This window comes from Patella vulgata, chromosome 2 (genome assembly GCF_932274485.2).
Source record: "Patella vulgata chromosome 2, xgPatVulg1.2, whole genome shotgun sequence".
Lineage (NCBI taxonomy): Eukaryota > Metazoa > Mollusca > Gastropoda > Patellidae > Patella > Patella vulgata.
In genome coordinates this window covers 25,539,379-25,562,488 of record NC_065880.2, presented here as the reverse complement: position 1 = coordinate 25,562,488, position 23,110 = coordinate 25,539,379, and the positions used below count along the sequence as shown (strand labels likewise).

Sequence of the window (23,110 nt, the reverse complement as noted above, 5' to 3'; positions counted from 1 at the left end):
TCGTTAGAACTAGTGTTGATATTATCTGCCATGGATTCTCCAGCAACATATGTAGAGTTACCTGTCTATACACCAGGTAAAATACAAGCGGTGAGCTACATTTGGCATCGGTTTTATTTCACAATGACTGGATATCAACAGTGATCAAATTTAAAATTTTCCAACCATTGATAGTCGTGTCTGCAATTTGGATGACTTTTGGATTATCAACCCTTTTCTCTTGCTTGAAACAGTATAATGGGATATGGCGCTTGGTGTTTGATCTGCTTGTAATTCAATTCAGTCTCTTCTACCTACTTGGGTTCCATTTACTAAGTACGTGTAGTATGTGGGCGTGTCTCCTCCTTGTCCATTCGCAACCCAGTGCCGTCTCGAGATCAACAACACGTTGAGCCATTTTGACAGCATGGATTTGGCGATTCAAAAAGAAGACGCATAAATTTGGCATAAATAAAATAGATTTATTTGAACTGCTAGCATTACTTAAACTACAACGTGCTGAACAATGATGTTACTACAGGGGGCTAATATTAGCACTACGATTATATAAGAACCACCATCGTTATTACAAAGACAAAACTACAACAGAAAGACATAATGATGACTAGATGATACAAGCTTATATACTGATATTAATGATTACAATATAAAGTTATAGGGTAGTTTTCGTGTGGGTTGAAAAAATGTAAATGATATGCATATATATTGAACAGTTCATATCATGAAGGACATTGATCTCCAATGTCATCTATACACTGTATGATGATCAACAGTGGAAGTGTGATCCTTGAGTTATACTCATCACAGTTTATTAATAGAAAATAAGCAACACATTTCTAGTACATATCAATTAATATATTTTGAAAATTTAGTTAGATGTTAATTCATTGTGGTTGGATCTTATATTCTATAAATGTGACTAGTATGAAATACTGAAGGTCAGTCCAACAAATTTGGCAAACAGGTCAATGTTCTTGAAATATCACTTGTGTTGAACTGAAAACATTACTCATCTGTTAATATCCCCAATAATAAAATAAATAAATGAGCAACAGTATAAAAAAAAAATATAAAGACAAGTATGAGTTTAGGATTTTTGGTTGAAATATAGCATTAATGTACTAAAAATAGTATCTCCTCCAGTAAAGAATAGTCATTAATGTTATATAAATACTTTTAATGAGTACCTACAATCAGTTACTAGCATGGATTTTTTTATCCCTTTGTTCTTGTTCTCCACTAACAATAATAATCTAATACATTCAAACTGTTTTATTTATCACACAGATTATGGATAAGAATTGCATGTTGTTACCTGATGACAATGCCGAATGATTGTCTAAAAGAAACAATGAAACTGTTCAGCAGTTTTCTTCTCAAAGTGACAGCCTCTCAAATACTCACAATATCAAAATATGTTTAAAGATGTGACCTGTCGATAGCAACTATTTTGCAATTAAAGAGTGACTATTTACAAATACATTAAAAGTATTCTCAGGGACATTATTTTATATTTACAGATGCAATCCAATTAATATATTAGTTGTAAATTCATTATCCATTTTACTTCAGATTATAGCTGGAGGGACTGTCTCTTGAAGTTATAATTCTTAGTTTGAGCATAAATATTGCCATAGCCTATTAACCAAAAGATCCTATTGTATTAATAAACAAATGAATAGCTTAAAAACCCATTATCTTTTTATAACTAACTAAATTAAATAAAATTAAACACTATACAACACTACTTTTTAAAGCATAATAATAAAAACACAATTCCATAGTATAACCATCATACACAAAGAATACTTAATAATCATTAAATAAAATCTTACAATAATAAATGTACACAGTACAGTAAATATAAGTGTGATTCATACAATACAAGATTAATATAAGTTTCTACACAAAAAAACACACACAAAAACATTTATTGTGTGTTTGTTTATTTTTATCAATTTACAAAAATGCATGTGCATCTAACAAACACCCTTCTCTATAACCCTGCAAGATCTGTGCATGTTATAATCAAGGGCATCAATATAATGCCTATGGGAATCTATATTTGTTCGTAGGACTGGACACACCACCCCACTGTAGCCAATGAGTTCTACCATGAGGTCTATATTGTATTTAGAAATATGCTATCCCATATTTAACACCATTTCTTACTTACAATAATTGTGAAGTGATGATTTTGGTATTCATGACCAGACACCATTACCACATTAGATCTAAATGTTTGGGACAATTTACAAGATGTTTGTAGTAGTTTTCAGCAGTACTGAGCAATTACTTGTGATAACAATTCACATGTAACATATTGTAGCTATGAACTACCAGTTTCTAGAATATGTCTATAATTAAATCTCTCAAGTACATGCATGTAAATAAAAGAATTATAATTATTTTATATGAAGGCATTTTTGTGAAACCTACATTTTTATAAGGATATTTAAAACATAATTTAGTCCCCAATGCACAGAAGTACATGTACATCAGACAGGAGTTTATTACATGATGTTTCTGGTCTTGAGATGTTGAAATAAAAGAAGTGTTTATTACATATTACATGAGATTTTTGTTAATATTACAACATCCTGTTTTATTCCTTGTATGATCCATTAACAAATTCATAAAGAGTCGTAAGATCTAAAAAGTCAAGTAAGTCTGCTGTATTTCTATTTAGCAGGGACAACACTTCATATCTGGGGCGTTTTCTCTCCACCTACACCATTTTATGATCTAGTAGTTACTCAGATCTAATTGGTTTGACTTATCTTTTTAAAACTCATGGAGTGGTGTTGCTGATCCTTATTTATCCTTAAATAACAATATAACTATTTTGGCTGATACAGCAATCCATACAACTATATATATCTATAGCAATCCAAATTTCGCAAAAACACTGTAGTTAACAAGACAATATGACAATGAACAAATATGGAATGAAGTGATAAAGGATGATGCTTACCTTTACTTAAAAAAATATAGCACCATATTAGGACAGAAAGAGAAATAAATATTCCACAAAGCAGGGGCCAATTTTAAGAATCGCATACACAGCATCAAATTTCTCATAAAAACATCCATTCTGAATTAATATATATATATATATACATCATATTTTTAAAAAATTTCTAGATTAACAAATTTTAAACTTAGGTTAATACATAAGCACGTTCGCGACATTTTTCTTTCCAGAATTTTAATCAATTCATTATGGTTTAAAGGCTTGATCCGACATTTTTGCTAAAATAACAATTTTCTCATGGCCTTAATACACATTAAATATGTACTCAGACTGATTATTTAACTTTAATTAAGAAATACCAATGCTAGTTAATGTCATGACTTGGATTCAATTGGGTCTAAACTAGGCCCATCAGGTTTCCCCGCTACCAAAAAAAGATGGTGGCATCTTGTTATGCTTGAGCAGCATAAATCAATGAAACTTCCATTTATCATAACTTTGTAAATACTGAACGGAATGGAACCGATATTTGGGCTGTTATTCCTATTAGAGACTAAGCTTTCACAATATTGTAGTTTGCAAGGGATTCCTATAGAGCTAAATGATGCATCAAGCCTTTAAATTTGATCATTCAATTTAAAATGAAGTGTTGAATGATATACTTGAATATAAATAACACCCAGTTACACTGAGAACTAACGATTGTATTTTGATACAAGTAAATGAAATATAAATGACAATGAGTACATATATCATAAACAATAAAAAAAAAGCTGCAAAATACAGGATTATTTAAAGCAGAGTATCAAACATATATCTATATTAGATTGTTAAAAAAAAAGCTGTATAAATTTATTCCAATTGACAAGTGGGCTTGATTGCCAATTAGTGTTTATCAATATATTAAATATTCCTCTTATGGATATGAGATAACCGTAAGCGCTTTAGTCTGTTGGATTAATGTGCTTACCCTTATATTCAGCAAGATTGTATATAGTTATTTGAAGTTCTTAACAACTGTCAATTTTGAAGGAAAGGTTTACCAATAAGGTGCAAATCCTCAAAATACAAAAAGAGAAATTGTGAAATTCCATTCATAAAGATTTACAAAATTATTGGCCGATAACGGATGAACTTGAACATCTCAGTTTAAAACAAAATGTCTTATACATAAAATGAAAAGTTATAAAACCACAGAATACCATACATGTATAATTATCAAAATAGATGTACCAATACTTACATATATTAAATCTTGAAATACAATACAAAATTCCACCCCATTTTGTGGTGGTAATCACTAAGGACCATATGTGGCTCTCTTATTCCAGATAAATCCATAATTTAAGGATTTTGAATTTCTCAACTTTAATGCTTTGTAAACAATAGAGCATCAGGCAGAAAATTGAGGTCTGCAGCCCTGCCAAATGTGTCCAAAGAGATGTTTTTTTACAGGCCAAATTAAGCCCTTTCGTGAAAATAATTAGAGATATTTAAGCATTTGTATTTAGGCAGAATTTCTGTAAATTGATGTTTGTAATTACATGTATATGTATTGTATCAATTACATCATTAATGCTACAATATGTATTTGATGGATTTTAGTATATTCCAGTCTGTTATATGAAATCTGCAGCACATTGACATCCTTGAACTGTTTTGAATAGGTTGCATATCTAATTTTGTTTTTGTTGCCGTTTGTTTTATGTGTTATTACTAAAGTGTGAAACATAATTGTCCAGACGGGCAGCACATTCTATTGGATTTCAGGGGCTCTATAGAGGTGTTTGTTGTTACATTACATACATTCATTCAAGAATTAAAGTATTGAGCCATCATTTATAACTTATTTATTTTTAATGAGCTTCTAAACTCAATTCTTAAATAAAAAATCAATTTCAGTTAAAGAAGGGTCAATATACTGTACAAACAGACTGATTGATTTGCATTGAATTTGTTTTTGAATTTGTTTGGTAGTTGTCAAATAATGATTATTAAGAAGCGATCAAAAATTACGTTAACTCGAGCTTTAATTAATAAATTGCTGCCAGGTTTAACATGGGACATTTTACCCTACAGGTATGTACGCATTTAAGCACTGAACTATATACATGAGAAATTAGAGGACATTAAACCCTCTCAAAAAGTAGTATATTACACACATATAATAGATGCGTCAATGGAATTATATTAAATGGATTTCAAAGAACCCTTGAAAAACACATGGCAAGCAATTTAAAAGAATACTTTTGAAGTATTACATAAATATAGGTAAGCTTATTCTGTACATTAAATATTGCATATCGACCAAAGGACGAATAAATTAAATACAAAATCCAAGGGAAACAACTCTGTTTAGAGGATATTTTTGTTCATAAGCAGTCCAATCCCCTCCCTCTAACCACCCCATCCCCCGACCAACCTAAAAAAAAAACCATGAAGAATTTTTTAAACCACACAATAATTTAATAATGTCAATTTATCTTATGATGTAGAGAATTTCCAACTGAATTAATTTTATAAAATATCAAAAAAGAGTGTTGTTTCCCTTCAAGCAAACAAAAATAAAGACAAACACACACACACACACACAGGAGAGCTTTCTTCATGTGTAACATTACAATGCAAGGATAAGCTTGTTTTTTTTATATTTGTCATTGAGAAAGAAAAGAATTGTTTAAGATATTAAAGTACAAAGGATATATGATTAATATGAATGATTAATACTATACTTTTATACCTTCACAAGTAGGTGACTTTGAGTCATTAGCTATGTTCTTTATAATAACAACAGTGTCACAGGTTTTCTAAAAAAATGAATACAGGGCTATGACTAGTTTGTAATGAAACAAACAATCATCATTATACTTAATGTGTGGGACTAATAATATATATATTATTACAAAATGACCAGTCACTGATTGTGACATGTACATCTAGGATTGCAATAAAGGGGGATAACTCTATTTAACAGACCCATTCAGTCTTCAGAAAGAGTGACAAATAATGAATATTACCCTGTTGTTTTTCTTTAAGATAAAACAGGGAACATGGAACATTGGTCTAACATGTACACGTTAGATCATAAGGTCTGTCATTCAGTCAAGGGGCGTGACAAGGAGTAGGTTTGCCTGCCCAACCAGAATCATGTGGGTTTTCTCTGGGTCCTCCACTATTTTCCCACTGCTAAAGACCCTTATTGAAATAAAATTGTACAATATGTTAGCTAGTTCCAAAATGTTGAGTGTATACATGTACACAATTTAAGCTCTTTCCTTCTCTAGATTACAACCGCTGAAAATGTATAACTGTGAGCGAACTTATCCTTTTACCATTTTTTCCTTCCAACTTTATATATGTACTATGATCATTCCAAAAAACAACAGAGCACAATTTTATGTATGAGCACACAGATAATTTAGAAAAAACACGTCAATCAGTTTTCACATTTTGATTCTTTTTATCATTCTCGTGTTCCACAAAGTCATCCAAGAGACTCGGCCATGCTTCTGTATCATCGTAAGTACTTAAATCATCTCCGACTTGTTCTACAAAATTAAGAAACATATCCCATGTGTCTTTTGGAATGCCTTTAATAGTGGGATGTTTTTCCAGGAATTCTAGCCAATCTTCTAATAATGTTGGTTCACTACCGGTAAATACTAATTTCCACAGACTAATAGCCACATCTACGGGTAACGTCCTTTGACCACTGTCATTATCCAAACAAAATTTATACGTCCATTTATACAAATGCTTAAAGGATTGTTTATTCTGCATCTCAGCCTCCAATTCTGGAAACTTAGAGCGTATGCTTTTTATGGAGTCAACTTTGAGATTCTTACAACCGTTTACAAATTCGTCTTTGGTAAATTTACACATTGTTTCAGCTTTAAAATTCCATGCAATTAATAAAACAATAAATTCTTCTGGTTTTACTTCCAGATCTTGACAGAAATGTTCAATACCTTCTGCTAAAATCAATTCTTCGACCGGATCTTTATACTGTTCGTACAGTTGAAGTATCTTTGCCTCTGAAATATCTTTAGACACAAAGGAAAGTCTTTTGGTTTCACCATTACCTTGTTTTTTCAATGGAGGGATTTTTGTATACTGTGGAAACATTTTTTTCTCAGTCGGTGGCGCCAAGACACGACTCTGGTTTTGGTTTTCAGTGCTGACAGGTCTTTTGAGTTCTTTAAACTCTGTGGCTGGATACTGAACTAAGCCACGAGACCTTTGAACCTGTTGCAGAGGTTGTGTACCAGGTGTTAAGGTAGAACCCTGGTGGCTATCAGCCTCACAACATGACAGGCAGTTCCCCATCAGAGTTAACACACACAACTTTTACTCTTACCATATGCCTACAAAATACAACATGGACATAATCAATATAATCATTCATATTATATATACATGTACATAATATATATGACTACCATATTTAACCCAATAAGTGTGCATACATCTACCATACTCTAATAAAAGCATGTCTATGATGTGATCACAGTAAATCTTCACAACTGCAGTCTAACACTTATAATATTATTTTTTCAAAACATAGCTTTCCAAATTGTCTGCTGTAAATAATTAGATCTACAAGCATTTAAAGAATCCACTATGAACCCGAACCCAAGCTTTAAAAGTTAAAATGTGAAGACAATGCTAATTCCATTCAAAATGAAAGATACAATTATATAAATGAAATCCCACCATGTTTCAAAAAATTCTATTCAGAATGTCCTGTATCATAATTAGAAGATTACATGAAATGGAACCTAACAGGATAATTCTGGAATTTTGGAATTTCTATCGAATTTACCCTTTAAATTTGAAATGAGAATCTTTCTCTCTATTGCATCCACAAATATTTACAGTCAAAATGTGAACGGGCAAATAACAAAACAAAACAAAAAGTAATTTCAAAATTTACAATCTAAACATTTGGATATTTGAAAAGGTTCTAACTTTTGCCACAATTTCAAAAAATTCTGGAGAACTTTGTCCTATATAATGTTGACAGCAGCCCCTAAATTTGATCTTAAACAGAGGAAAATCTCTCCAATTTGACGCCAATACGCCCACATATAATATAAGTGTATTAAAGAAAGTTAAAATTAATAGAGAAACCATGGAAAATTTATACATGTACTAAGGCCAGAACAATTTACAGTTCTTCCGCATCTTGACAAATAAATAGCCACTTAAATCACATGAACGATGTATTGTTTAAAATTCGAAACTAAAATCTTTTGAACAGCACAACCAAATAAATCTTTCCTGAAAGACAAAGGAATGAAAATTTTTAGGCTACAGATGTTTCTGAAGGTGTGGCTTAATTTATATCACTTTATAATTAAACATAGTTCAGTTGTTAATTAAACACATAGACAGGTGTACACACTTTGTCAAGTTTATCACACACTGAATCTATGATAGGACTACATTATAACATACTAAACATACCTACATTCAGGGTAACAGGTAAAGGTAAATATTATTTAACAATTGATATCAAACAATAACAGGTCAGGCCAGGTACTTACATTAAAATAACTATTTATTGAAGCTAGTACATGTACATATATAATTACTTATAATATATTTAGAAATCACACTATAGATAGATTAACTAGCTTCAAAGTTACCAGGCAACATAACATTTCCACCTACACATGATGTCACATCTGTTAATGATGGGAAAGGCATTATTTAATAGTTAATAATTAACACCTACATCACACTCATAGTACATAAACACTATTCTGAGATGATAAATCCATGCGATATTACTTTGGTTGAAGCAGACATAAAATAAAGCTATTTCACATAATAAAAGTAGGAAGGGTTTTGAGTGAGTCTGACAATCTCCTAATACAACCTTTTCTGACCCCTAGTCTCATTCCTGCCATTGTTTTTGGTCAGTTCCCTACTGAACAATGCCTGCTTTATTATTGAAGGAGGTTTTAGATGATTGTACGCTGTGCAGGCCTTACCATACCCAAAAATCATTATCGAACAGTACTTTCAGAATAAATTTCTACCTACTAAAATATTTATTAAAAAAAAATATCTCTATTATCCAATATATGTATCCTATATGTTGTATACCTGTATTTATGTAATTATGTATTTATGTATATATTTATACTGTGTAGTGTATCTAAATCAGAGAGAGGTGTTACACATAGCCTGTTCCCCAATCCAAGTTCAAATATTTACTGAATAAAAATATTGTTTATAAAATATTGTTTCAAAAAAAAAAAAGTCAAAGATAACAAATACAAAATAAGTGTAAAGTATTCTGTTGGCCTGAAGTAAAACCCTATTTCATGATTTTCTTTTCATTCTATTATTAGACCATAGATTCGTTAGAAATAACATTCGTGAAGATCAGGATGGGTTGTCTTTTTCTCAAATATTTAGATTAGTCTGGATTGTCATCTTAAACAACGAAGGAACAAGTTGACCTTTTATATACATCAAGTCATTGTTTATCAATGAAGTTAATGATTTGATATAAAGGGAAGTCTGTCTAATTATTTCTCAATAAATAATGAGGAATGTGTGGGCGACAAGCAAACATAATGGTAAGTCAAACATTTATTTTCAGGTAGATGATGGGTCAAAATTGCAAAACTAGGATTTCCAGGCAATTTGCATTGAGTAATAACATCAACCCTTTCACGTGCACAGCAACGTATACATTGTACATGGGGACTCACTTTTCATCCAATCTGAACAACTAGACACTTTTCTTTGTCAGATCCATCTGTCCTGAACCACTGACAAGGGAAAACCAACACCAGAAGCGAACCCAAAACCTCTTGGTTAGCATGTCAGCGTCTTACTCACTGCATTAAAAGAAATACTAATACTTTTTTTAATTGTGTGAAACGTGTTAGTTTGACCCATCACAAATCTGATCATACATGTAAATGTCTCTCATTAAGTCGAGTGGTGTGGTTTTGCTTTAATTTTCTCCCATTGCTAAAGACCCAGATGTACATGCAAATTTTTGATGTAAAATTGTACCATGTTAGTACCCAAATGACCTGGTTTGTTTCAAGTGGATGTTAAACCCTTTCGCTTAAATTTCCCCTGAATTTTACAAAAATCATACATTCATCTTTAAATATACAACTGCTCCTTTAAATTGAGCATGAATTGCATATTTTCTTTCGTTCTTTTCCCGGCATATCGTTATCAGTATTTTATTTGTAATACAAATAAAAGTTTATTGATTAGAGTGGGTGCGTTTGAATTTATATAAATTCACTGAATGGTATAACTATAAAGTGATAGATACATGTATTAGAAAAATTCCCCAAAATATGTACTGTATCATGCATCCTTTCCCATTTCTTCAACATCTTATTAATACATGTTGATCTAAATGCCAACAACCAGTTTAAATAATCTTTTTATAATGTACTCTTATATGGCTAACAATCCATCAAATATACTTGATTAACATAAAATCAATCTTAACAGACCAAACAGCAACAATTCTTTAATCTAAATTCAGCTAAATTACTTGTAGATGTATTAGCTTCTAATTGATAAATATCGGGGGGGGGGGGGCTGACCTATTTGATGTATGTCAAAATATATCAAATTGGGTTGTCATCTATATTTAGATTAAACATATTCTATGAATCCCAAATAACTCGGAATTACCAGACTTCATAAATTTGACATTTAACAGAAGGATACAAATATAAGTCCATAACAGGCAATTGAAGAGTTAAAAAATGTCAATAGTGAGTCTTCCTTAAAACGTTAATAAAAATCGTTGCAAATTTGAATAACCCTGACCTGCAGAGTGGACAGACAACAGAGGGACGGTGACTACAATGAACTAGTTAAAATACAGGCGAATACAAACAATACTGGGCAGACTGATTCATGAAGAATATTTGTATATATGTATAAATATACAAAAGTTAATAGGCAGCCACAGTGGCTCAGTGAGGAGGGGCTGGCTCACTAACCAGGAGGCCCAGGGTTTGATCCCAGTAGTGGCAAAGTAAGTTCCCCAAAATTTCCAAGGTGGTTTCTCCTTGTCAGTGGTGCAGGACGGACGGCCCGAGGACAGCATCTAGTTGTTAGGATGGGACAAAAACTGAGGTCCTGTGTACGCATTGGGGTGCCCGTAAAAGAACCCTTGACAGTTGGAATTCAAAATAAGAGTAGGCCGTAGCCTGTCAAGGCAAAGTTTCTCTCATACACACTGCATGACGTACACCTGTCTTCATTAGCAATGTCGGTGCTGAACACTAGGACGTTAAATCCCATTTCATTAAACAAAAGTTAATACTACAGTGACCTTCTAACATCAATAAATAGTGCCTAGTGGTAATAATTGTTCTATAGAGAACATTAACTTATAGATAGTTTGACTATTGAATAATTTATATTATTAAATGACATCAATTAATGAAAGGATATTGCATTTAGGAAAAGTCTAATTTACCTTTTAGTGTTGAATTTACCAGTGAAGTACACTATAGGTTTATGTCGCGTTCGATATAAATGACATATTTACTGGCAAGTTGCCCTGTAGATTTCTAAAGGTACTTTGGGTATAATCATGGGACAATTCTATTTTAAATTTCAAGATATACTGTACAAGCTGTTTCAGTTCTCTTCGATAAAACCTATACATTATATAATTTATTTTATTTACCACCTGTTCTCAATTCTAACCATCTAAACCTTCCATCTGTGTACATCTATTTGTAGAAACACTGGCAAAGCTTTATTTCATATCACGCCAAAAAATAAATTTACCTACTACTCAAGTAGAGATACATAGAACAAAACTCTCTGATATATGAAAAAATCATTTTGGCCAAATCTATTTACCACAAATTTGGCAAAGTATTACTACAAGATTGATTAAACTGCAACAAAAATTGCTGTTCATAAGCAGTGCCGAATTAGAAAATATGTGACTCAGTGATCGCGATTCAACAGATATGATGTATTATATTCACTTTCCAATTTTTTTTAAACACTCTAGTCTAAAGAATTAAGGCATGAAATAAATCCTTATCCAGTGATTCTTGATTATCAAACTCCCTTTTTTCTCCATTCGGTATTCTGCGAATTTAGGCGAATCCAAGACCCCATGCATTTTCTTAAGACAACAATCAACATTACAGAGTTCTTAGCAGAGAAACTTTTAATTCTTTTTAAATGAGCTACATATATTTCTATTGAAGTTCCTTTTAATTTCTTTTTAACATGCTTCTTATTCCTAATTGAAGTTTGTTGTTATAAAAATTAGTTATTAACAACTGTCAATATCTATCAATCTGATATTTTTCAATTGATTATTTTGTTCAGTTCATATTCAGTATTCTTATTTCTACCGATTTAATTTTAATTAACATCTGACAAGTTTTATCAATGTGTCTAGTCTTTAGTTGTGGATTGAGTGTAAAACTACTGTTAACATCCAATGAAATGCCAAGACATCATTCACTCATTACTGATCTAGACCTATGTATGAACTCATCACCACCGACATCAGCCATCGGAAACGCAGTAGTTCTGACTATTAGATATTGTGAAATCAAAACCATAAGGAAATAAATACATAATTTTAATAAGATTTCAATATCTAATTATCTATATTATAAATACTGTTGTTATTAGTATTATACAATATGTTAACTAGTCTTACCTTGAATCTATATCATGTGAGTGGATTACTCATACAACTTGAAACGATACTCCACTTTTATCCTGTACACACAATAATATTTTCATGCTTTATTAAAACCTCACATTTATCATTTAATTGCTAGGATACAATTATAGGTCTAGTAGGTTATTGTTATGGAATAAGTATAAAGGAAACGTTTCTATGGTTGTGGTTAATTAGTTCTTTGGCTAATAATGAATCAATGACAATCATACCCTTACATCAACCACCTGTTCCAAACCTGATAATTATTACACGCAGGTAAAATTACAGGTAAACTAGATTGCATAGGTCATTCATTTATCTAATCTATAGTTCCTTAATACACAAGTACATCATGGAAACTTGTCAGTTGTTTAAAGAAGCATTTAAGAAAATAAATGTAATTACTTTTATGTATTAAAATCATATTCCAAATAATATTAGACTTAATTAAAGAAAAATCTAAACTTTGACCTACATAGAGCACAGTATTTAGAACAAGAATCTGCTGAACTCCTTGAAAACCAATGTGTTATAATGTGGCCCCTGTCCATCCATTCAAATTTGTTTGTGGACACTCTAGAAGTCACAATTTTTATCTGATTTTGATGAAACTTAAAATATATGTTTATATCCCAAGATTCTGAACAACTGGATGGTTCAATTTTGACACGTATAGGACTGTAACTTTATGGATTATTGTCTCTGATTGTTCCCAAAATTACGTTTTTATTTAGCTTGTGAACCCTCTACAGGTCACAATTTTTATCTGATTTTGATGAAACTTAAAATATATCTTTATATCACAAAGAATTTAACTTCCCGTTAAAATGGCCTCTCCAATTTACTGAAATATATGTAGTAGCAAAGCATGTGAAACATATGTCAAGGTTGTGGGCTTTCTAGAAGCGACCCTTTTTGTCTGATTTTGTCTGAAACATGCAATCTGTGTTAAGGATCAAATGATCTTAGATGAGTTCGATTTTGGTGCTGCCCCATGCCTTTTATGCAAAATGTGAAATATGTACTAAGTTTGTCGACCCTCCAGAAGACACAATTTTTGTCTGATACATATGAAACTTAACATATATGTTAAGGATCAAACGATCATTGATGAAACCGATTTAGATGTGCATCAGATCGTAAATTCTTAGGTAATAGTCCCTGTCTTTAATGCAAAATGTGAAATGTGTACAAAGCTTGTAGACCCCATAGAGCTCACATCGGGCCACCCATTCTGGAGTTACCGGAATGCCAGAAACCTAACGCATGACACAATTATATGGAATACAAGTTACTAAGAAGCTTATTTTTGGTGACGTTTCAATGTCCAAATTACATGTTGGAGATTAGTAATAAACAGTAACTGTATTCCAAAGAATTATGTCCTGTGTATTTCCAATTCAAATCCGAAATTATGTTTTAACAATCTCCAAAGCACTAATGCCTTAATAACGATACAATTAGGACTTCTTTTATTTATATCTTAATTTATTTAGTTAGCAAGAGCCTTATATATCCTTCTCCATTAAAATTTATTTCTTTAGATTCAATCAACCAAAATTGTGATGGACTGAAATAATGCTTCAACTCTCAAGGAATGCTATCCTAAATAGTCTAGGACAGATAAAATTGCATACCATTTAATATTATGCTTTATGGGGGGTTGGATGGCCGAATGGTTAGCATGTGCACCTTGTATCATAAGGTCTGTCACTGAGTCAACTGGTGTAGTTTCGATTCCCTAGTTGTACGTGACAAGGGGTAGGGTCGTCTGTCCAACCTTCCACTGATTAAGACCCCTACAACTTAGCAAACAAATTAATGAAATAAAATTGAACCATGTTCATCCCAAAATGACCTAGTTTGTGTCAAGTGGATGTTAAACCCCATTTCTCTCTCTCTCTAGTATGCTTTACTATTAGCTAAAAATATAAACTGGTGTCCTACTCTGCAGATTACACCTCTTCAGAAAACGTGGTAAATTACTATTTTAGTGGCATTTGGTATTTGTAATGGAAATACAATAGATACAACATTACTGAGCAACCTTAGTTTTTATTATCATTCGATGCTTGATGGATTAGACATATCCAAGTCAAAACATCATTTAGTAAAAAAAAACAGTAACTGTATTCCACAAAATTGTGTCATTGGTAAATTACATTATTCCGCTACAAAATGGCATCATCTACGTCACTGATGTGTTTATTACCATTATGTAAGCTAATTTTCCCTCATTAATAGGCCATATTAATTTTCCCACTCCATCAAAGGTTAAAACATCATATTATACCTGGCAGTGACATAGTCACAGGGTTATTCAAGGACCATCCCATCCCTCCCTAAAACCACAACCCATAGTACATGTACCTACCCCACCCCCCCAAACCATAATCCCTCCAAGTAATGTTAAAACCTCTACTCATTGAGATTGAACTTTTCTTGGCACAGCGAGTCCCTCCCCTTTCATCATACACCTATTAATCATGATGAGCAGAAATAAGACCAAAATATCAAAACCTTGTAACGGACATGTTTTTTTTTTTTAATTTTTACCACCACTACCAGTAAATGATTTTATCTGCCTCTTTGTGCATTAGATAAACTCACTCAACCAAAATTGGGTATGAAATTTGCTGAGATTGCACTAAAGAAAAGAAAATTTTAAAAATTCATCTCGGGGGAAGGAGCACCTCCAATACCCTCCTCCACCTATAAATGATATGCTTTACTTCAATTTAAACAAACACAGGAATTTTCTTTTCATCTGACACCTCATACCCTTGCCTTATTTCAGTAGATCTTATTCTTGCCCTAACATCCTTATGCTATGGTACCTTTTTTCCAAGTGGTCTAAAATATGCATACTTTAGATCATTGATGAAAGTGTCAGGAGTTTACAATCCCAAGGTAATTATTAAAATAAAATATACACCATTATGCTATTCCCAAGATAACTTAATTTACCTTTTATAGTTTTATGATGCGTACCTAAGTACCTGTTGTGCTCCCTATAATAGCACTCTGAATACCAGCCACTGCACGATGTTCTCGACTACTCTTGACTATATATTAATCAATATCATTATTACATGTATATTGCTGAAATTACATATCTCAACAGATGATAGAATAGTAACATTATAGCTATATCACAGTCAATATGATCATACACTATAATAATATACTTTATTGGTAAAACATTGTTACTCCATACTAACTATAAATCCATGTCTGACAATGACATCTTATTATATATTGTAATATATATTTGAAACACAATATATATCATGTGAGAACAATGATCCATCAAGGTAACATGACAAGATATCTACATGTACATACACGTGTAGACCTATCAGAAACTGAGATAATTATCTATTTTGTCTTCAAATTAAGATTCATACCTAGTAGTAGTACACAAAACTGCCAACAAGAAAATTATTGCTTTTTCAACATTCAAAATCAAACTTACCATTCTGCTATAAACATATTGATCACATTCAATTTTCACTGTGAATTTCTAAAATTTGTGTATTGTAAACTTTTAAAGAAAATGCCACACAAAAGTGTGAAATTCTTTCTGCATTTTGTGGTTATGATATTGAGTAAGATTGGAGCAGACTGGATAATTATTCTTCTGTAGATAATTGTCCATCAGCAGTCAACACTACTGCAACATTTTTCTAAACTTCTGTTCCCTAAACTGCCCGAAACCTAGGGAGAACTATGAAAAGGAACTACAACACTCACTGTAGAAAACATCATTTATCTCTGATTTTTGGGGGGAACAGAGTAATCAATATTTGCACGTACTAAGTGCTAAATGGCTAATGTTTCAAAAATTGTTCACAGGTGATGGTCATTCTGAAGTTTGAAGAAAACACCTTCAAACACATGCAACTGACTTTTTTTAAAAAAACATCTTATAATATAGGCCATGGCTGGGTCAATTATATTGCCCAAAAGTTTTGCCTTTAAAATCTAGGTTCTAAAATAAATGGATGTTCATGACATTAAATTGGTGATTAATTAAAACATGTTGCAACCTAACAGTAGTCTACCACACTGTACACTCAATTTGGCGAGGAGGCCGGCCAGGATAGAAGATGGCATACAACCTGTAGTAGCAATATGATATGGGAGGATAAAAACAAGTACGATAATAAAATAATAGACTAAACTGATTGTATTTACCGTAATGAAGAGAAAATAGTGAGCATGCAAGACTTCCCACCGGTAGTTACTGGTACTTCAACGTTACAATCAATAAAATGACTACTAAGTCTATGAATAATATGTTTTGTTCACTTATCAATTAATAAGTATTTTGTCTTCGTACATCTGAAGAGACGTCGATTTAAAATCAATGTTTAACCAGAGTCTTCTCTCACCTGACTGCTGCTGAGAAAACTAATTATAACCCTGCTTAAAATAGATAAAAGGCCAGGTAATCAGTGATCAATTCCCTTAACTATGTTCCTATAACTTCAATTTTATATACAGACGAAGAACTTAAGACATATATTGATTTTTGGTTGAAATTAGAACTTGTGTATTTTGTTCAACCAACATACATGTATTAACTGTTATGTTATAAACCGAAATAGAATCTTTGACACAATTTCAACCAAACAAGTTCAAAGTCACATTGGAAGTCTGTAAAAAAACATGTACGCCTACTGAAAATGAGAAAGGAACGCCTCTAATGAAAATTTAAAGTGGTATCAAATAAGTCCAATAAATAATAAACAGTAGGTGTTCAGCAATATTCTCCCGTCAAAAGGCAAAACCTAGTAACTCACTTTTTGATCAAAATTGCTTCCTGTTGTTGTACTAGATATTCCAATCTTTTGATTTTGTAAGCAGTTACACCCATGACACAACCTAGCAACTTCCTTCATTTGCCTAGTATACCACAGCAAAACCTAGTAACTCAATAGTCAAATCAATGGATGAGCAGGGGTTTAATATTCATTCATTATGTTTTCCTTTGTTTTCTCAAAATGAGAAAAAGGTGAGTTACTAGGTTTTGCCTTTTGACGGGAGTATTGTAGACCATTGTTTTTTAATGTTTATTTTTTGGACAATTCCTTTTTCCGTGATTTGTGACAAACCGTTTCTTTTATTTATTAATGACATAAAAAAATTGACATAATGGAAACATCTGAAACAATAAGATAACATGCCACTCTCATTTAATTTGGCCCATAAGGACTGGTTATTCTAATAGATATGAAAAGGGAGGTCACCCTAATTTTATGACTTCTGAACAGATTTTTATTTAATTTTTAAATGATCTTCAGCTCCTGAAAGAATTACATATTGTGTTTGATAAACAGGTACAGATCCTACTCATCCTATACTAGAATATCCCAGGTTGGATTGCCTGTGTGGACTGAGAGGAATTTCAGAATTATCAAGCCTGGTTACCACGTCTTGTCAATGATAGCACCTGCAGGGCTGACAAGAAAGATGTTGCCTTTTTGTTCAGATAGGACACCCATGTAAATGTAACCGTGCATGTGAAAGGCCATGACAGTTTGAAAATGCCACTGTCCAGTTAAATTTCTACTCTGTAGCATTACACATGTGACAATACAAATTATAACCATATGTTAGTCTCAAAATGACCAAAATATTGTGTTGATAAGATGTTTTAAACACTATTCTTTCCTAGAGTACTGAAGGGGTAACTATACTGGTTTGAGCGATGTCAAAATTGTAGTTTTGACAAGCAATAACTGGTGTCTGAAATTAAGTACAAGTGGGAAGTTCAAGATTGTCGGATAAGCTAGGTTGTAATAAAACCAGTAGTAATAAAAAACAGTATCGCATGTAACTTTACCAACAATATTATGATGTTACCATACATTGTTATCTTTATATGTCAGGACAGGAAAATGCTGTGCGAATCAGTATGTTTAAGGTAAACTAACATATAGGCCCTAGGTATATTACCTCTTAAATCAGATCAGTGACAAGGTGGGGCTAAAAACAGATACAAAGCCAACCAAAAAAATTAATAGATAAAATATATTTGGCACTTTTAAATTGAATCAAAATACACAATCTCTGACACAAAATTAAGTATGCAATTACACAGTCAAACAAAAGTCAGGTACACATACATGAATACAATCCTGTATACTGTAATTGAGTATGACATATTTTGCAGACTGAAATTTCGTTATTTCCTGTTGCTGTTTACGTAGGTAAGAGAAAAACCGAAATGGTCCCATACTTTTGATCGGTAAGATGCAGGTACTTTTTCGATCTCAACTTCACACAGTATAATTACTACTGGACGTGGGGACATAATAATAATCAAAAGAAAAATACTGCCGAAAGTTAAACAAAATCATGAAGACGAAATGAGTGTCAAATGCAATTTAATTGGTGTAAAATTGATGGCTTACGCTATTTTATGCAGTGGAAAATATCGTCTTATCAAGTTTCTGGGTTATATCTTGCACGAGATTAGTAGGCCAGTTTTTGCAATGATATGAAGTCTGGATGGCCGGGACATATTATTATCCTACCAGGAATTTTCTTTACACTGAACTGATATAGCTAATATTTCGATAAGTCCCACCACTTAATTTATTGAATAAATATTGTGATACAGTGTGAAATATACAGTAAACCTCAAATCAAAAAAAAAAAATCGCTGTTATTGATTTTGTTATAAAAAGTATCGTTCATCGCTTTTATGGAAAAAATAGCAGTACACTGGTTCAGCAGTGAATCATTTCGGCCTTAACATGTATATCTTTTAAAATTATCACCTTATATAGTTATTTAAAGGTTTGGTGCGTCATTTGCATTTTTGGACTTGAACTATTTTTGGACTGATATTCCTATTACAGTTTAAATTTTAGCAAAATTGTAGTTTGCCTTAACTTAAATATTATACTTAACTCGTCACTGATACTAAGCTTTGATGTGTAGCAAATGTACAGTGATAGTGAGAGAAATTTAAGAGAATTAAATGTTACATCCTGTTAACTACAAGCAGCATTAGGATTCTATTAGTAGAAGTCCAGGACAGATCTACATGTACCTCACATTCCAGAATAATGATGTTCTACAAGATACACTGCTTCACCATAAAAGCTACAGTGCATGGATAATCATCATTCACAATCCACAGGTAACATATAGCAAAGCTGTTGATTTCAAGACTGAGATAAAAATAACTCTAAGTCTAATACGCATCAAGAGTAGGATTCCACTCTTGTCAAGTCGGAGGTGGTGTGGCTTTCCACCCACATCCATGACAATGTTAATCATGGCAATTTTGTTGGATCTAAGGTTTGTAGCCTACCCTATACTGTAGGCCATCATAATTTTTCATGGCTTTACAATCATGGGTAAAAATGTGGTATCATCATGGACAATATAATACATGTACAAGGTCCATGGTATAATAGAACCTGAGGCCGACATAACAGTACCACATGTGAATAATGCATCAATAAGTGGTACATGTATGTAATAATAAAATGTGATGTGAATATGTATTCAATGGATTAAAGTAAAAATATGTCGCACAAAATGTATCTCCTATATATATATGGCCATCAAACTTTGACATGATTTTTACTGAAAGGGATTAAAAATCAGACCTAAACCGATTTTGGAATTTTGGATTTTTTTTTCCAAGTAGTACTAGAACTATTGGGATTTTTGCAGTAGTTTAAGTATTTGAGCCTGTGGTCCTGGTGGAATACACCAAGTGACAAGTGTACCTATCAAACATGGTACTGTTAAATATCAATATACCGGCGACACGTTTTCGCCCCTCAATGCTTGTACTGTTAATCAGCCTATTATTCTCTCATATCACGTTTTATACCAATCACACATGGTACTTACTTATATATCTCAGCCGTATATTCTATTATACCACTTTTCACTTATTACCGTCAGGGGCAATGGGTCTCCTACAGACAACTTTAAAAAACAGACGGATGCAAAAGCGTTTCCTGGCATTCCAGGTCCTGAGTACAGCAACTTGAAAGTGGTCCAATATAACAGTAGCTTTATATGTACTTTTGCAACCGAAATCCCACACTATGACCACCTGATTTTGGAGAACAGGGACATAAATGAAACACCCAAAAATTTGTGTTTATAGCCCATTAATACTAAGCGTGAAAATGAATGCGACCATATTGACCACTGCAACTTTTTGCACGAATCATCGGTCAAAACTGAAATCGACAATACACACGGATACTTGCAGATGAAACTTGCAAATTGACAATTTTATCATGCATGCCTTTTGGCCTTGCACTCTAATTGGCTACGGTAATCAAAATCATTCTGCGAACTATTTCACGACATCACTTCGGCATATAAAAGATTTAATTCAAATAGTACTTACTTAATTTAAATAGTACTTAGATAATCAATTAAATACAACCACCGCATTGCAGGTCGGGTAGCGCCAAACCGGAGTCCCTCTAATTGGCTACGGTAATCAAAATCATTCTGCGAACTATTTCACGACATCACTTCGGCATATAAAAGATTTAATTCAAATAGTACTTACTTAATTTAATTAGTACGTAGATAATCAATTAAATACAACCACCGCATTGCGGGTCGGGTGGCGCCAAACCGGAGTCCCTCGAGAGCCTAAGGCGTAAAGGGTGTACATCACAGGGTATGGTGAGCCTCCCGGAGAACATTTTGAGAAAAATAGATGGATGCAAACGCGTTTCCTGATATTCCTGCTATGAAAGTAGAATCACTATAATTAAAAAGTAGGCCTATGTGGAGCCTACATGTACCAAACTCGTGTATTTAAGCCCTACCATGTTTCATTTAGGCCTATATAGAAGGTGAGCACAGTATTTTGAAGCATGATATTTACCCCCTGCCCAAGACAATTACTGCTAACCCTAACCTAATACAAATTGGTATGACCAAAGTTGCCCTAAATCTTGTACACATTGTCAATCAGTAGCCTAAATTAAATAATAATAAAGAAAGTCCAGTAATTGTAAGGTAGGCTACGGTACAGACAAGGCCTGCGTCTAGCCTATATAGTATAGGGCTGTACTGGTGGCCTAAAACCTTTTAATCCAATGCCTAAACTGAGATCTAATAATTGGCATATGAATAACAGACACCGAGTCAACTTAGACTCAGAGACTGAGAAAGTGCGAGTTAATATGAAACAGAAAGAACAAGTGTGAAAGCATATTTCCTCACCCTAATTTAGAGCTCCTCCGTGACACAGATGCACATAAATGCATCCCTCTTGGTTTACTTCATAGCCATTTCAGGCAGAGTTATTGCTAGACGGTATTTTCTTTTCTAAAGTATCAGAATATCAGGAAATATTTTAGTGCTTCGATCTTTTTTTTTCTCTCACGAGAAATGGACGACCACTTCCTGTTAATACTACTGGCTTACTGACGTCACGGGCTAGTGGGTAAATGGATCGATTAGACTATGGAACAATCACAATCGCATCAGATCTATATTAAAACTATTAGCTCATTTACCTTGAAGCCCAATAACAGTGTAGTTTGATGTATGAATTATTTATAGCCTGTGTGTGATGTCATATTTTATTTCACTTTGACGTTTATGAAAACAAAATCCTTTTGATGTGTCTATATTAAATTTGATATTTATTGAAGAAACATTTCATTATAGAATATAAAAGGCGTAATAGATCTCCAACTTTTATTTTTCCCTAAATAAACAATTTGCGTAAGATCTAGATATAGGCCGAAAGATAAATATTAGCCCTAACTAAACAAAATAATTTAGCTTCAGTTTCTACGCCCTTCCGTGTTCTTTGTCATTGTGACGAGGGTTTATCCTGTAAAATAAGAGTTATCTCCCATTACTAAAAATTCATTGCTTGTTAGATGAGAATAAAAGACATAATACTTAAAAAAAATTTAAACTAACGAAAATAGTGCAACCACATTGTCTTAACAAAATCTGGCATCATAAAGGAACTTTTAACATAATGATATTGATCAGTAAGAAGGAAGAACCCTTAAATAGAGTTACCTCCCATAATACTCTATTCCAATTCATTCTGTCTCATGTGATCAGGTGTGCTTTTTACTTTTGGTCACTTTCTCACTATGGGCGTTGCGCCCATTACGCAGTGTACTCACATGAGTACTCTTTTTTCCAACACCCAATAAAATACTCTACAAAATGTGCATAAGATTGCACAAGATAGCTGCCAGCTAGGTTGGTTGCATTTGGAAAATGGCATATATATACAAAAAATCTTGGGAGAAAGGGGGATAGGGGGTATATGCCTTGCCGAGTAGTTTTCAACAGCCGCGCTACACACATGCTCACGTCTAGCTCTATTGCGATTTTATGATTCACCTCAGGGTAGGAAATTTCTCCGAGCTACATGTACTGTTGCTAGTGATTTTGTTTTTCATCTTTTGATA

At 32.8% G+C, this 23,110-nt stretch overlaps 1 protein-coding gene across 1 annotated transcript; it reads right to left on the bottom strand.

The window, feature by feature from the left end:
• Window positions 1-444: 444 nt before the first annotated feature.
• Window positions 445-22,091, bottom strand: LOC126810735 (DCN1-like protein 3). Its single transcript, XM_050535966.2, has 2 exons — window positions 21,894-22,091; window positions 445-7,338 (listed from the first exon to the last, which is right to left on the bottom strand). The coding sequence occupies exon 2, from the start codon at window positions 7,298-7,300 to the stop codon at window positions 6,407-6,409; it is 894 nt and encodes a 297-aa protein (XP_050391923.1). The 5' UTR covers window positions 7,301-7,338; window positions 21,894-22,091; the 3' UTR covers window positions 445-6,406.
• Between the last annotated feature and the right edge of the window lie 1,019 nt (window positions 22,092-23,110).